Genomic DNA, 15,365 nt, shown 5'->3' with positions numbered 1-15,365 from the left:
GTTGGGGGCCGTGGCTGGCTAGGAGACAATGGGGCTGTGTCAAATGCCCCAGCAAGGCCAGATGGAGGCAGCCCATTGGTTCTCCCAGCCCCTGGGTGGGGACCTGGATGGGCTGGGGGCAGGCAGGGCTCGGCCATGTCCCGGGGCCTTTGGGTTAAGCGAGGCCGGGCTGGCTCCTTGGCCAGACGCAAGGCCCCGGGTCTCCAGGCTCTGCTGCCGGCATTGACTCCCGGCCCTGTTCCCACGAGGGAGCCGCTCCCCAAGGGCCAGGCTGGTCCCCTGGAGGGCACTCGAGCTCACACCCCACCCCCACCCCGGCTGCTGCCCCTTCCTCCTCGCTGTCACTCTGCCGCCCTCTCTCTGCCAGGCTCTCTCTGCCTACGGCTTCCTTCACTTCCAAGGCTCCAGCTTGGGGCAGATCCAGCAGCGGGTGCAGGAGCTCCGCCAGGTAGCTCGCTTGCTCTTGTGCTTGGCATGGCTGGCTGGGTTGGGCGCCAGCTCCCTGCTTCCCCTGCCAGCTGCTCGATGGCTCCTTCCACCCGCACCAGCTGGGGGCTGCAGCCTGTGGGTAGCCCAGGCCCTGGAGCCGCTGCGTTAGCTCCAGCAGCAAGCGCCACTGCCTGCCATGCGTCCATGGGCACAGCTGCTTCCCGAGGGGGTGGTTTGGCCCCTGTCCTGGTACTGCCTAGGCTGGCAGGAGATGCTTGCTGGGCAGTGGCTTAGCCCAGGAGAACCCGCTGAGCCCCTGTGGGAGGCCTGAGCCCTAGTGCCAGCAGGATGCGGCTCACGGGACCCAGGCCCTCCAAAGGGAGCCGCGCTGGCTCCCCTTCCCATCCCGTGACCCTCCACAGGGAGCTGTGCTGCCCCCCTGGCCAGCCCCTCCAGCCCTGCATGACACAGACGAAGCGCCAGTAACCACGATGGCCGCCCTTTCCTGCTCGGCTGCCGATGTCATCTTGGCTCTGATTAACGTCTCGTTGGGGGTTTGCTGCTTCTCCGCCCAGTGGGGACAGGGCTCCAGGTGCCCTCCCCGCGACCTGCCGTGTGTGCCCGGCGTGCGCCCTGGGGAGCGCAGTTCTGACGGCTCCGTTGTTGTCTGCAGTCCCGCACGGAGCGCACGGACATCGCCACGCTGGTGATCCCCTCCATTACGGCCGCTGACGGTGGGGTGTACCTCTGCATCGGGGCCAGCCCGGCCGGTGTGGCCCGCGCCAGGATCCAGGTGGTGGTGCTCCGCGGTAAGAGCTGTGCCACTGCCTGTCGGGAGCCCTGCCATTCAGCTCCAGCTGCTTCCCTCCAGCTGTCAGCACAGCCAGGATTTGAACAAGCAGCTCTCACAGAAATCTGCCCCAGTCTGGGCTAAGAGTAGGGGGGTAGCTGGGGGTCTGCCTTCAGGAACAGGCTTTGCACTGTGCCCAGGAGTGGAGAGTGGCCCCCTCTAGTGGCCAGAGCCAGCATCGCACCTTCAAGCATGCTGGTCACCACCAGCCACCCCAGCTGAGTTGTTCGCTGGAGCAGTTGATCGTCCCGCTGTGATACCTCGGACCCCCGGTTCAGTCCCAGCAGGGACCCACGCAGGGGCACAGCTCGGTTGCGGGGGGGGTTGTGGACCCCTGTAGTGGGGGGTGCTGGGGAGTGTTAACCGTTGGCACAGGCCTAGCTCCCGGAGCTGGGAAGTTGGCTGGCAGTGGCAGGATGAGAAGCGACGCTGGCAGAAAGGAGCAGCATTGCTTAGCCGTGATTGGTCTGATGGGTAATGGGGTGTGGTCTGCCCCCCCAATGGCCGGAGCCTAAGGCTGCGTATCCGGGCTTGGGTGCGAAGGCTTGAAGGAACCGGCTCGTGGTTTCTCCCCACGAGCGTCTGGGCCAGATGCTGGAGCTTGTGCTAGTAAAACCCGGTCACACAGGTGCGCGGGCGAAGGAAGCGTGGGCACAAGCAGCCCTGAGGCCTGCAAACCTGGAGGCGTGTCAGTGGAGCGGTCTCCAGCAGTGCTGCCTGGCCCAGCACTGCTCACACATGGTCGCTCTCCGGCTCGGGCTGGCGTGAATGCTGTCCCTCTGCCTCTTCACCAGGGAGGCTCTGGCACTGCCACCAAGGCACTGCGCGCTTGAAATAAGTGACCCATTGGGACGCCGATCTGGGGGAATCAATAAATGAGATCGGCTGTTGGCCTGCGAGACCCTGGCAGAGCTGCAGGAAAGTGAGCCAGCACTGTCTGACGAGTCGCGATTGCTGGGCCTGCCTTCATGTTGTGTCTGCAGCGCCTGGCACACTGAGGCCTGTCCCTGACCGGGCTCCAGGCACCTGCAGATAACGTGGATGATGAATAATTCCACATTAGGCCGTGGTAGCTGGGCATGAAAGCATGTGGGCTGCCCTGTGAGCCTAGGAGACAAGCTGTCATGTTTTAAATGGCCTCTTAGCCACTGATCTGTGCTGATCTGAGTAACCCAGCGATTCTGTACCCCTGGACTGACTCTTCCAGCCTTGGGCTTGGCACCCCCCGTCCGGATCGAGGCCTCATCGTCCTCTGTCGCCGAAGGACAGACCTTGGATCTGAACTGCCTCGTCGCAGGACAGACGCCAGCCACAGTCATCTGGTACAAGCGGGGGGGCTCCCTGCCGGCCAGCCACCAGGTACAAGACAATTTGGGGCAGATCCTGTGCTGCAATGAATCGGCGCGGCTCCATGGACAGCTGCGGCACTGTGCCCGTTTACACCAGCTGGCACCGCAGAGCCACTGTGTGGACTCCTTGGGTTCTTCGGGTTCCTCGTACAGAGACCCAGGGCTTCCAAAGGAGGCTTTTCCTTCCCCTGGAGGGCAGGCAGCTGCATCAGTCTTGGAGAACAGTGAGATGGGCAGAGGCAGAAATGAGAGGCCAGGAGATCTCAGGCTGAGGTGCAGCAAGTCCCTGAGACATCCAAGGGGCTGGGCAGGGAGCACAGTGGGGCTGAGGGTTAAGTTCAGGGCTGTTTGCTTCTCTTCCCCCTTCAATTTCCCCTCCTCCATCTCCCGGCCAGGTCTCCGGCTCCCGCCTGCGCATCCCCCGGGTCTCAGCAGCCGATTCGGGCGAGTACGTCTGCCGTGTCAGCAACGGTGCCGGCTCCAAGGAGGCCTCCATCCCAGTCACTGTCCAGCATGGCGCCGGCTCCCCGCACCGTAAGGCTGAGCTGGGTGTGCTGGCTGCCCTGGGCACAGGGGCTGCCTGTGGGCAATGTTCTGGTTTCTCCTGGGGGAGGGAAGGCTCTCACCTGCTGCGGCCCCAAGGATGTGCTGTCCAGACCCTGCCTTGCCCCTTGGAGACTCTGCCCACCCCTGCCTCCTGCACAGGGCAGGTTTCGGGGGCACCGTTCCCCTTTTGCACTGCATCCTGCCCATCCTCATGGAGGCGCGTGGAGGAGCCTGTGCAGGCTGGTGCACCCGTCCAGCGCCTGGCTGAGTGCAGGGATCCTGGCTGGGAATGTGCCGCAGGAATCAGCTTGCAGGGGCAGCTGCCCGGGCTGCTCTCTTGATGCCTGCACTTGGCGAGGGGAACCAGCCGCGCAGCAGCTTACCAGGCAGCACCGGGGGTTGCTCTTGGGGGGGTCTGGAAGTTTCTGCTGATCTCTGGGGTCAGGAAGTCCCCCGATGGACTGGCCATGGGGTGCCCTCCTTTCCCTTGGTGCTGCCCTGAGGACCATGCAGCTGCTGTGCCAGCCCTGGGGCAGCCGCACCCGGCGCTATGGGCTGTGCACTGGCAGGTCATTTCCATTGCTTGGGGGTCCTTGCCCTCCCCACCAGCCCTGCCCCGGCCTGGCTTTTGGAGATGCTCCACTCTTGGCTCTACCCCTCCCGCTTGGCTCTTCCAGCCCCTGCCGTCCAGATTGAGTCCTCCTCCTCCGCCGTTGCTGAGGGCCAGTCCTTGGACTTGAACTGCCTCGTCGCGGGCCTTTCACCAGCCACGGTGACGTGGTACAAGCGGGGGGGCCCCTTGCCGGCCAACCACCAGGTAGGGGCTATGTGGGACCCTGGCAGGCTGGGTCTGATGCTTTGGCTCTGCCGGCTCCAGTGTGGAGTTGGGCTGAACACCTGGGAGACGGGGAACTCCGTGGCCCCTGCCTCCCTCCCCATTGTCCAGCTTCCCACAATGCCTTTGTCCTCCTCATCCTACCGGAGCCCTGCCCCGGGGAGCCGTGGCACCAGGAGAGGATGGGGGAGGTTGCCAGTCCCAGGGCAGACCCCCCAAACCTCTCCAAATGCCCCCTCAGGAAAATCAAATCAGCGGCGCCCCAAGCTCTGCTGTCCCACCAGGTGTGGGTGGAGGGTGACAGTCCTCGTGTGGGCCTCTCAGCCCTGGTCCTTCACCTGCCTCCAAGGCTGGCCCCGATCCCCAGGCACTGTCCTGAACAGGGGAGGACTGTGTGGCCGCCAAGAGGGAGGCCCTGGAGAACGGGTGTCTCGGGCTCTGCAGCAGTTATGCTCAGGACACGTTTTCCTCGTTCTCACGACCTGCACAGCAAGAGACTGACTCCGTTAGCTGGGCACTGAGATCCTGGAGAACCACCAAGACACGGGTCCATGCCTACACCAGCTAGTCCCTTGCCCCATGCACTGGGCAACACTGCCTTGGCTGAGGGATGCAGGCATGGGGCTAGCTCCCCCAGCGGCTCCGTTCTGCTGCTGTTTCCACTCTCTCCTCTCACAGAGCCCCATTGCTTTCCCGCCCCCTTCCCCACCAGGTCTCCGGCTCCCGCTTGCGGCTGCTTCAAGTCTCGGCAGCCGACTCGGGTGAGTACGTCTGCCGCATCAGCACTGGTACCGCTGTCCAAGAGGCCTCCATCGTCGTCACCATCCACCGCGCCACCAGCTCACCCTACGGTAAGTGCAGGAAGTGCCTGGCCTAGTGCAGCCCTGGGCCCGGCCTAGGAACCCAGGCTCAGGCACGGCCTATGTCCTTAGCATTCAGGGCAGGTGCCTTTCAGCCTTGCTGGAAGCTGGGCCCAGGCTGGCCCAGCTGGGATGCACGGGGTGGGAGGGAGCGAGGGGAGGAGGTTGGGGGGGAGCCCAGCAGGGGGAGGAGGTTAGGCCGAGGCATCTGTCATCTCACGGGAGGAGAAGAGCAATGAGGAGAGTAAGGAATCTCCTGGGCTGGTTGTGGCCGTGAAACAGGCTAACCACAGCTGGGTGAAGGGAGTCTCAGTCCAGCTTCTAGTGGGCAGGTGCCTACGCCATGAAACCACATCCTGATTGGCACCCCCAGCCCTGGAAAGCAGTCTCAGCAGACGCTGACAAGCAGTTGGGCTGCGGGGGCGGATCTCCCCTCGCGCCCCAGAAGCCAGTCCTCCAGGGCAAGGGGAGGCACCTTTGTGGCCTGCTGGAGGGGAGGTGTTGCGCCAGCGGAGGCTGCGTGGCCTGAGCCTGGAGCGGGGCTCAGGAGACCTGGCTTCTAGCCCCACCTCTGCCCGAACTTCCTGTGTCGCTGGGGCAAGTTGCTTTCCCTTCCTGGGAATCTGCCTTGGGTCCTGCCGGCCGCCGGAGGGAGCACCACGACACTGCCGGTACCTGGGGACTGAGGCTGCTGCCGTCAGGCTGGAGCCTCTGAGCACGGAGTCCCCAAGTGAGAGGCCGCAGAGCATCATCCTGCTTGCCTTGACAGCCAGACCCTCAGCTCTCCAGCCTCTGCTAATGGTGGGGGGGGGTCTGCTCCGGCCGAGGGGTGGGGGAGGGACTAGCTGCTGTGGTGGGTGGTTTCTGTCTCCAGTTCCTCTGCTGTGAGAGGGGATCTCATCCCTAGCCTAACCCCTTCCCCGACTCCTCCAGCCTCGGGCCTGACGCCCCCCGTCCGGATCGAGTCTTCCTCATCCTCCATCACTGAGGGACAGACCCTGGACCTGAACTGCCTCGTCGCGGGCCAGTCGCCAGCCACGGTCACGTGGCGCAAGCGGGGGGGCTCCCTGCCGGCCGGCCACCAGGTAAGAGACACACCCGCCAGAGGTGGTCTGGGGTCCCTTGGGCCCCAGGAGAGTGGGTCAGGAGGGGTTGTTCACTGCAGAGAGCTGAGACGTGGCCCAGGACGTCCCAGCTCCCTCCAAAGTTTTCAGCCTCCCTCTTTCTCACCTTCGTACCTGGCGCCATTCTTCTGTGGTAAACACTTGGCAGCTCCCTGGGCAAATGGCCCAACCGCGTCACAGCCCAGTGCTGCTGTGACATGGTAAGATTCTGTCCCGGATCCACTGGCCTGGTGCTCCCACAGCTCAGGAACAGCCCCTGGGGGTCCCCTTCAGTCTGTCAGCCCCCCATAAGGTTACACTCACTCACTGGGCTCAGCCCCTGAGCTTCCCTGCCTCCTGGGACTGACCTCCAGAGCCTACAGCACCCTCGCTTCATGCCATAAGTGCTCCTCAGCCAGTCCCTGGATTGGATCCCACCCCAAGGGCGCAATGCATCCCCACCTCCCTGATCTGGAGTGACTCTTACCCAAGTGTGTGAACACAGGAGGGGTTATTAGGTATCTGGAACCCAGCATAGAAAGTCCTGAGTTAATATAGAGAACAGAAAGTTACAGTGTGGTCCATCGGGGTCAGCCCAGAGCCCTCTGACCCCTCTGTAGTCCCAGTCCCCAATTGTCTCCCCTGCCCTGCTCAGCCCCCACTTAACAATCCCACCTGGCCCCTCCCCAGTCTTTCTTCCTCCAGCTGGTCACAGCCACTGGCTGCCCGAGGGGGGCCCATCCAGGTTCATTTCTTGCTAGATGCCAAATGTCTGGGCAGTGGGAGCGGCCATTGTCATCTGGGACTCTCCATGGGCATGGGGCCTCAGGCAGCCAGGCGCTGTCTGGGTCACACCTCTGTCTCTGGGTCTCTGCACAGAGTAAGGCCTAGTCTACAGTAGAGTTTTGTCGACAGAACAGCGCTGGTGTACACGCGGCAATCCTCCTCCTCCCCCCTGCCACCGATAAAACTGCCCTGGTTTTTGACAAAACCACCTCGAAGAGAGGGATAGGGCTTTTGTCGGCATAGCTAGGGTGTCATCATATCAATGTAGACACTGCGTCCCCTTGTGGTGGTGGTGGGGCTGTCGTTCTTCTCAAAAGCCCAAGCCTGGGTGGCTGGATCCCGGCTCCCAACTGAGAGCCGGGACAGGAGAAGCTACTGGAGGCTAGGCTGAGCCATGAAATTGACCCAGGCAGACACCCAGGCAGAGGTGTTGGGGGGCCAAGAAGCCAGGGCATCTGGACCCCACTCCTCGGGAGAGAAGCGCCAGGGAGGGGGGAGGCCCCTGGCAGCTTCCCGCAGCTCCTGGTGGAGAACAAGGATGGGAGAAGCCCAGGGCTGGCTCCTGGCAGGAAGCAGGAAGAGGGGAGAGAAGGCAGCCAGCCAGGAGCCAGCTGTCTTGCCTGGTCTGTCAGCTGACCACTGTCCCTCTTAGGTAGAGGGAAGTGCCCTTGGTGTGGATGCACTCCATTAACCCAAGGAGGGCAGTGTGGACATCAGCCACGTCAGTAGTTACTGCAGTGGCTGTAAGCCGTCATATATTATGTCGACCTATTTTTTGAGTGTAGACAAGGCTGTGACGTTCCTCTGGTGCAATCCACCGGTGAATTGCTGTATCACCCCAATCCTCCACTTCTGGAGCCCGTGTTATTCTGCTCTGATGTGAAACCCCCACTCCTGGGCTGTTCACGCACAACCTCCAGCCTGTAAAATGCTCCCAGCTGAGTGAGTGAGTGCTTCGAGCCAGCCACTCTTTGAATTATATAACAGAATGACCCCAGCTGCTACCCCCCAATCCCAGACGCAACCTTCGGAACCTCTGTCTTACAATGTTCAGTGCTGCCCGTTAAACAATGTAAGCTCCTATAGGTTTGCCAATTTAACAAAGACATTGCTATGCACCAGCCTTGTCACTCCAAGTGGAGTCTCCCACATGCTTCAAACCAAACGCACTGCTTTAGGTAAAGCAAAGAAACACATTTATTAACTACAAAAGTGATTGTAAGTCAAAGCATAACAAGTCAGGTTTGATCAAGAGAAACAAAAATAAAATGCTTTCTAAATTAAGCTTCATACTTTCAGCTTACAAACCTTACAAATTTAGGTGATTCTCACCACATGCTGGCTGGTTTCCCTTCCGTCAGGCTCTCCCCTCTGGTCACCACTTCAGTTGCTTGTAGATGAAGGTGAAAGAGAGAGAGCATGGCAAATGTCTCCCCTTTTTATAAATTTCCATCAGTCTCCCCTTTGGGGCTTTGCCTTCCCGCCCCCAGGTCAGGTGACAAACAATGTCCTTGTATGGTTTCATCCACGTGCTGAGTCAGTGAGTATTAGCTCATCGTGGTTCTAAGCTGGCCAAGGGAAAGGAGGTAACTCGCTCGAGAGTCCGACTGATTCTCTTTTAATGCCCAGGTCAGCCCTTTGTTCATAGAAAGCTAAGCTGGGTTTGTCCTATACACGCCTTGACAAAGTGTGAACTGCCCCTCTGCTCCTGGAGAGTTTTGCCTGGACACATTTCAAGCCATGGGAACATTACATCATGAAGCCTCATAACCATACACAGGACACTGCAACAAACATATCACTATAACAGTAATGATCAGTACCACGTGAGCATACCAAACACATCTTATATGACTTACTTTGCAAAAAACAATACACAATTATATTGGAAGGCTGAACATGGGGTGCAGGACATCACAAAGGCCTAAATCACCTTTTCCCGCCACCTAGTTACCCATGCACCACATTGGGGAAACCGAGGCATGTGACCCGTCCCATGCCCAGGGTAGCCACTGGTAATGCCAAGGTCAGGGCAGGCTGCAAACGGCGAGCAGATTCTCCCAGCACTGGTGGGTGGCACTGAAGCCAGACTTCCCAACCAGCCACAAACTGCACTTCTGAATCCCACAGAAGCCAGTACACAAATGCACACAGCCCCCTTTTCTGCATATCAGCTCCTGGCTCCCAAATCAGCACTAGGTCCGGTAAAGAGACCAGTTATGTAAACTCTATGCTGTTTACTAAATAGGTTCCCTCTGACCCCAAGGGGTCAGCCACAGCACCAGTTCAATATAAGTTTGGATCTTACCTAAAATACCACGCTGCCAATCAATCCTTAGTAACTAAAATTAAAGGTTTATTGTAAAAAGAAAGAAAGAAACCATAAGAGAAATGTTAAAGGGTCAAAGCAAATCAGATACATACAAATGATTGAAAGTCTATGTACATCAGGTTTCTAAAAGAAATGTGGAGTTGCAGGCTTATACAGTTCCTGTGGTATACTTCCAACACCTGGATGGGCCTTAGTCCTTCAGTTCATTTGCAAGTGAATTGATCCAGAGGCAGATATATGTCAGTAACTGGACAGGAACAAAGGCAAAATGGTTCCTGTGGTTTGATCTCTGTCCCTGGCCATGTGGCCTTGTGGAATGTTACAAGAACTAAAATGGAGTCCAGAGTTGCATAGACCAATCCTGGTAACTCTTCAGGTATGCCTTTAGTTTCTTCCTGGGCCCCTTGCATCCGTGACTGTCTTAATGGGCCATTAAGCAGGCTATCGTCCTGCCACCATCCTATCTGGGGTGTTGCTCAGGCAGCACAATTTGAAATATAGATATATCAAATATATCTATAACTTCCATTTCACATACCACACATGAACATAAGTATTGTCATCTTACTTAGCATATTACAACCTTTCTAACAGTACCTGACATAGCATGTCTTACATGAATGGTTATGATTTTGACATATTGATGTTAACCCATATGTTAAATGCCCCCCCAGTCTACCCAGCATGACAAGGCACATACACTATTCATATGAAAAATTCCCACTCCATCACATATACATAGTTCCTGTCACCCTGCCAGCACTACCCACAATGCACGGCTGCTCCCAGGGTGGGACTTGGGTTTTTCTCCATTGCTAACAGGCTGGGATCGTGGCAGTCCCAGTGCAAAGGGCCCTTGGGGATGGAGGATGCCCCTCCTGCCCTGAGGCGATGTTACTGGAGCCATGATGTCAGATGGGGGGGTTGTGCTTTTCTCTCCCTGACTTTTGCTTTCCCGGCTCCTTCCCCACCAGGTCTCCGGCTCCCGCCTGCGCATCCCCCAGGTCTCGGCGGCCGACTCGGGCGAGTATGTCTGCCATGTCAGCACCCGCACTATGGTCCAAGAAGCCTCTGTCATTGTCACCATCGAAGGCAGCACCGGGTCCTCCTATAGTAAGTCCAGGCAACAGACAGCAACGGCTAGATGTCCAGTGTCCTACAAGGGGCGGCTCTGTACCTCTGTGGTAGGAAGCCTGGCCTAGTGGACAGAGCACTGGACTGGGACTCAGAGGAGCTAGGTTCTATGCCAGGCTCTCCCACTGACCTGCTAAACTTACCTGTGCCTCAGTTTCCCCTACTTTTTTCTATCTCGTCTGTTTAGCTCTTCAGGCCAGGGACTGTCTCTCACTCTGTGTCTTTGCAGCGCCCAGCGCAGTGGGCCCTAATCTCAGCTGGGGTCTCGGGTGGCTCCTGCAATAAACAGTATCATAATTAGCATGTCCCTCGCTGCTGAAGAGCTGGGGGCGATGGCTGCTGATGCACCTTTGTGGGGAAGAGCCGCCTCCCCCCGTGGCTGGTTGCCCGTGTATTGGAGCGTCAGCTGGCCCATGACTCAGGGCTGGGGCAGGATCGCTATTTAAAGCGGGGGTGCGGGCACTTTGCAGCCTCTACTCCGGTTTCCCCAGCCTGGCCTGGCCCAGCCCACGGGCCTTGGGGGATGGGCTTTAGAGTCAGCCTCCTCTATATCTGCCTGGCTGAGCTGTACCCCAGGATGCAGGCGTGGAGCTCTTCATGCGGGAAGCGGGGGGTGGAATCCAATCCCCTGCCCTCCTTTGAGATCTAGGGTGAGGGGGGTGCAATGTCCCGCTTGCCTTCTGTGCAGGGGCATCCTGCAGGGATCAGGCTGGGGGGTCATCCCCCCTTTAAATTTCGGAGGGAGAGAGGAAGAGTTTAGCACTGGGAATGTTTTCTGCCGGGGGAAGCCCAATCACTGGGCTGTTTACAGCTGGGCCACACAGCCGGGGTTGGCTGGGACCCCGGAGTCATTTCCATCCCCACGTGGCGTGGGGGTATGAAATGCCCGGAGAACTTGCTGTCGGCCGTGTCCATCCCCTGCTCTTGGCTCTTCCAGCCCTGGCCATCACCCCCTCAATTCAGATTGAGCCGTCATCCTCCTCCATCGCTGAGGGACAGACCCTGGACCTGAACTGCCTCGTCGCGGGCCAGTCGCCAGCCACGGTCACGTGGTACAAGCGGGGGGACTCCCTGCCAGCCAGCCACCAGGTACAAGCTGAGGCAGGCCCGGCGGGAGGTTCTATCCAGGTTCCCCTGGGCCTGGGGGATGTGGCTATCGTGTGAAAATAGCAGCTCTGCTCCCGGGTGTCCCTGGTGCAGCTCTGGGAATGAGCTGGCTCTGCCATGCCCCAGAGCAGACGCAGAACCCTGAGTTGAAGCGGCTTCCCATCCCTGGGAGCAGAAGGGTTGGGAGCGTACATCGATAGGAGGGTGAGTCCTGCTTTGGGCAGCTGACCAGCAGGGAGCAGCGGACTCAGGCCACCGGAAGCCAGGCAAGCAGCCCCGTGCTGCCCAAAGCAGGTTGGACACTCCGACTCTGTCCTCTGGAGCTGGGGGCAGCGGGGTCACCTGGCCTGCGCTGAGGAGGCATTGCTGGGGCTAATTCCAGACACCAGCCTGCCCTCCCCTCCCTGACTCCAGGCTCTTTGTGACACACCCCTCAGGTCTCCGGCTCACGCCTGCGGCTGGTCCAGGTCTCAGGTGCTGACTCAGGCGAGTACGTGTGCCGCGCTGGCACCAAGGAGGCCTCGTTTATCATCACCATCCCGCAGAGCAGCAGCATCTCCTACCGTGAGTCCGGACCGTGCATGGCCACTGTGCTTGCCACTTGCCAAGGATGGAGGGAGCCTGCTGTACCCCGAAGGGGCAGCTCTGAGCACCTGCTGGTGCTACAGTCCCAGGGGAGATCTCTGTCCCAAGGAGGTTACTAGAATTGATGGGATGGCTCTGAGCTCTCAAAAGGGGCTGTGGGGCAGGCCCCTGGGGAAGTGGCTGGACCATGAACTAAACCAGACAGGGCATTCAGGAGCTCCCTGCTGGTGCTGATCCGGCCCCAGCCCCGGGGGGAGAACTGGCAACCTGCTCCATCCCTTCTCCTGTGGTTCTGGGCGCAAGCCAGAGCCCCCAGCTCCAACCTTCTGCCCTTGGCCCCTCCAGCCCCAGGCGTCACCTCACCCGTGAGGATCGAGTCTTCCTCGTCCTCCGTCGCCGAGGGACAGACCTTGGACCTGAACTGCCTCGTCGCGGGCCAGGCACAGCCCAGAGTCATGTGGTACAAGCGGGGGGGCTCCCTGCCGGCCACTCACCAGGTAGGATACCCGGGGGAGCCAGGCGGGCGTTTATGGAGGGTGTTTCCTGGGCCTTGGGCCCCTTTGCCCTCCCTGGAGGAGGTCTTGTCTCGGGGTTTCCTTGGGCACCCTGTCCTCCTGATTGGGGCTGTGGGGCTCAGCTCTGGTACCTCAGGGAGCAGAGGTGGGAGCCTGTCAGGTGCTACAGCGAGAGGAGGACGATCGAGCCCCTTGGCCAGGAGAGCTCAAGGGACCAGGGCTAAGCAGTCCTCTCAGGAGACCCAGCCAGAGACACCCTCAGCACAGAGCCTGAGGAGGGGTCATTTGGGGCCAAGAGGGCGCGAGGGTGTGGGAGGGTCAGACCCTGCCCGCAGTACTAGCCTGGCCAGCTCCCCATGCCCCCTCGTCTCATGGACCTTTTCTGTGCATGATTCGCTGCCCGCCAGGTCTCCGGCTCCCGCCTGCGCATCCCCCAGGTCTCGGCGGCCGACTCGGGTGAGTACGTCTGCCGCCTCAGCACTGGCGCCATCACCCAGGAGGCCTCGCTCATTGTCACCATCCGGGGCGGCGCTGGCTCCTCCTACGGTGAGTCTGGCTGGGGCTGGGCTGCATGCTCCGGGCCGGGGGCGGGGGCTGCGGGCGCTGGTCTGGGCCAGGAAGCTGGCTGGCTGGCTGACGCACCCTGCAGCCTGATCGGCGCTTGGCAGGGCCTGGCAGGACGAGTCCTTCGCCGTCTCCAAGCTCTCTGTGCTGAGCTTCTGCTCCCCTGGGCTCTTCCAGCTGTGGGCGTCACCCCCCCGGTGAGGATCGAGACCTCCTCCGCGTCCATCGCCGAGGGAGAGACCTTGGACCTGAATTGCCTCGTTGCAGGCCAGGCGCAGCCCAGAGTCATGTGGTACAAGCGGGGGGGCTCCCTGCCGGCCAGCAGCCAGGTATGGGGGCTCACAGGGGCCAGGAATTCATGACAGTGGCCCCAGGGGCCGTAAATCCCCTGTTCGTGGCTGGGGCCGGGGCCGGAGGAAGGGGCTTCTGCCCGCCGAGTGGTAGGAAGGTTGGTGCCCTTGGACAACGAAACCCCCAAGGGGCAGCCGACGCTTTGGAAACCAAATGTCTGGCAAGGGCCATGGTGTCTCCAGTCCTGCCCCAGGAGGGTTGCATGGGAGCTGGGGGGCGGTGGGCGTCGGAGAAGCTTTGCCAGGACACTCTGTGCCAGTCTGGTGAAGGCTTGTCCCACAGGCTTTCCCCAGGAGACTAGCTCCCCGCGTGCCCTGCCCTGCTGAGCACAGCCCTCCTCATCCCCTAGCCCCATGGCCTCTGCCCTCTCTCCCAAACTCAGGTCTCCGGCTCCCGCCTGCACGTCCCCCAGGTCTCAGCCGCCGACTCGGGCGAGTACGTCTGCCGCGTCAGCAATGGCGCCAGCCCCCTGGAGGCCTCCGTCATCGTCACCATCCCCCGCAGCACCGGCTCCTTCTACTGTATGTCTGGGCGGGGTGGGGCCCACACCTGGAGGGGCGAATGGGCGTGGGACTCCGTGCCAGGGGCCCATGCAGGCAGGGGCTGAGGGCCAATGTTAGAGACCCCTGGGGAGCCAGTGCCCCCTCCCCTATTGTATCCTGCCCATCTCCATGGAGATGCGTGTTGAGACTGGCTCTGGGCCCCAGCATGGCTCTGGGTATAGCAGGGGCTTCACATGGGGGTGCCAGGCCAGGAGCCGAAGGGGGTTGGAATCCCAGTGCAGGGAGGTGGGCACTAGCCTCCTTGCTGTGGGTGGTAGGGTGGGGCCAGATGGGTTCTGGAGTCCTAGGGCAGGTAGGATCTGCCTTGGCTAACCACAGTGAATTCTGGGAGGGCACAGACTCTGCCCCAGTGCTGGGCTAGCCGTGTGCGGTAGGGGCCATGTGGGACACCCCCCAGAGCTGCATGGGGGAGGCTTCCCTGGGAGTCTGAGTGCTCACTTGGGACTGTGGAGGAGAGGAGCCAGGGCAATAGGTCCAAGGGAAGAACAAGGGATTGCTGGCTGTATGGTGGGGGAGCCCGGTGCCTGCGGGCCTGGGGTGCAGTCCCCTGGAGCTAGGTCCCCTGCGAACTGTCCTGCCATGGCTGGGCTCTGTCCTGGGAGCCCTTGGCACCATGGTGCGACATTGCACTCAGCGTAACTCTCCCCCTCGGCTCCTCCAGCCTCGGGCGTGGCGCTCCCCATCCGGATCGAATCTTCCTCATCCTCCATCGCCGAAGGACAGACCTTAGACCTGAACTGCCTCGTCGCGGGCCAGGCGCAGCCCAGAGTCATGTGGTACAAGCGGGGCGGCCCCCTGCCGGCCACACACCAGGTACAGCACCAGGCATGGCTGGGCTGAGCTCCAGGCTGGTTTCCCTGGGCCCTGCATTCCCTTCCTGCTCCTGGGAGGGCTGTGTTTGATGGCTTCCAGGCAGAGGAGTTGTCTGGACTTTGCCAGGGGTGAGGAGACAGGCAATTGGCAGCAGATGCCAACCACCGCACCCAACTCCTGGGAGCAGAGGGCCCCAGGGATGACTGGAGGCTCGGGGCTGGCTGCTACCTGTTTGCAGATGACACAAAAATTGGGGGCGTGGTAAATACTGAAGAGGACAGGTTACGGATACAGAGCAACCTGGATCACTTGGTAAACTGGGCGCAAGCAAACAGTATGCGTTTGTAAATGTAAATGTAACATCTAGGATCAAAGACCACACACCCTACGTACAGGGTGGGGGACTTGATCCTGGGAAACAGGGACTCTGAAAAGATTTGGGGGGTCAGGAGGGTAATCAGCTGAACTTGAGCTCCCAGTGTGACACTATGGCCATAAGAGCTAAAGCAATCCTGGGATGCATAAACTGGGGTATATTGAGTAGGAGCAGAGAGATTATTTTACCTCTGTGCTTGGCACTGGTGCAACCACTGCTGGAATCTGGGTCCAGTTCTGGTGCTAGCAATCCTAGAAGGGTGCCGAT

At 60.2% G+C, this 15,365-nt stretch overlaps 1 protein-coding gene across 7 annotated transcripts in view; it reads left to right on the top strand.

Annotated features, from left to right (window-relative positions):
• HSPG2 (heparan sulfate proteoglycan 2) overlaps nucleotides 1-15,365 on the top strand; it is a 144,257-nt gene that overhangs the window by 98,030 nt on the left and 30,862 nt on the right. For 6 of the 7 annotated variants that reach the window (XM_067567006.1, XM_067567008.1, XM_067567005.1 and 3 more), the window contains 14 exons: nucleotides 1,103-1,238; nucleotides 2,487-2,638; nucleotides 3,024-3,162; nucleotides 3,852-3,991; nucleotides 4,722-4,860; nucleotides 5,803-5,954; nucleotides 10,065-10,203; nucleotides 11,162-11,313; nucleotides 11,769-11,895; nucleotides 12,262-12,413; nucleotides 12,839-12,977; nucleotides 13,173-13,324; nucleotides 13,729-13,867; nucleotides 14,571-14,722. In XM_067567006.1, the coding sequence (XP_067423107.1) occupies nucleotides 1,103-1,238; nucleotides 2,487-2,638; nucleotides 3,024-3,162; nucleotides 3,852-3,991; nucleotides 4,722-4,860; nucleotides 5,803-5,954; nucleotides 10,065-10,203; nucleotides 11,162-11,313; nucleotides 11,769-11,895; nucleotides 12,262-12,413; nucleotides 12,839-12,977; nucleotides 13,173-13,324; nucleotides 13,729-13,867; nucleotides 14,571-14,722 (2,010 nt within the window). The remainder of the gene's footprint in view (nucleotides 1-1,102; nucleotides 1,239-2,486; nucleotides 2,639-3,023; nucleotides 3,163-3,851; nucleotides 3,992-4,721; nucleotides 4,861-5,802; nucleotides 5,955-10,064; nucleotides 10,204-11,161; nucleotides 11,314-11,768; nucleotides 11,896-12,261; nucleotides 12,414-12,838; nucleotides 12,978-13,172; nucleotides 13,325-13,728; nucleotides 13,868-14,570; nucleotides 14,723-15,365) is intronic. The other variant, XM_067567010.1, reaches the window with a different exon arrangement.

The sequence above is a fragment of the Emydura macquarii genome, unplaced genomic scaffold (genome assembly GCF_026122565.2).
Source record: "Emydura macquarii macquarii isolate MOO-44397 ecotype Brisbane River unplaced genomic scaffold, CSIRO-AGI_Emac_v2 contig_2768, whole genome shotgun sequence".
NCBI classification, from domain to species: Eukaryota; Metazoa; Chordata; order Testudines; family Chelidae; genus Emydura; species Emydura macquarii.
Note: the sequence above shows the minus strand (reverse complement) of the source record. Positions and strands in the feature narration are given on the sequence as shown.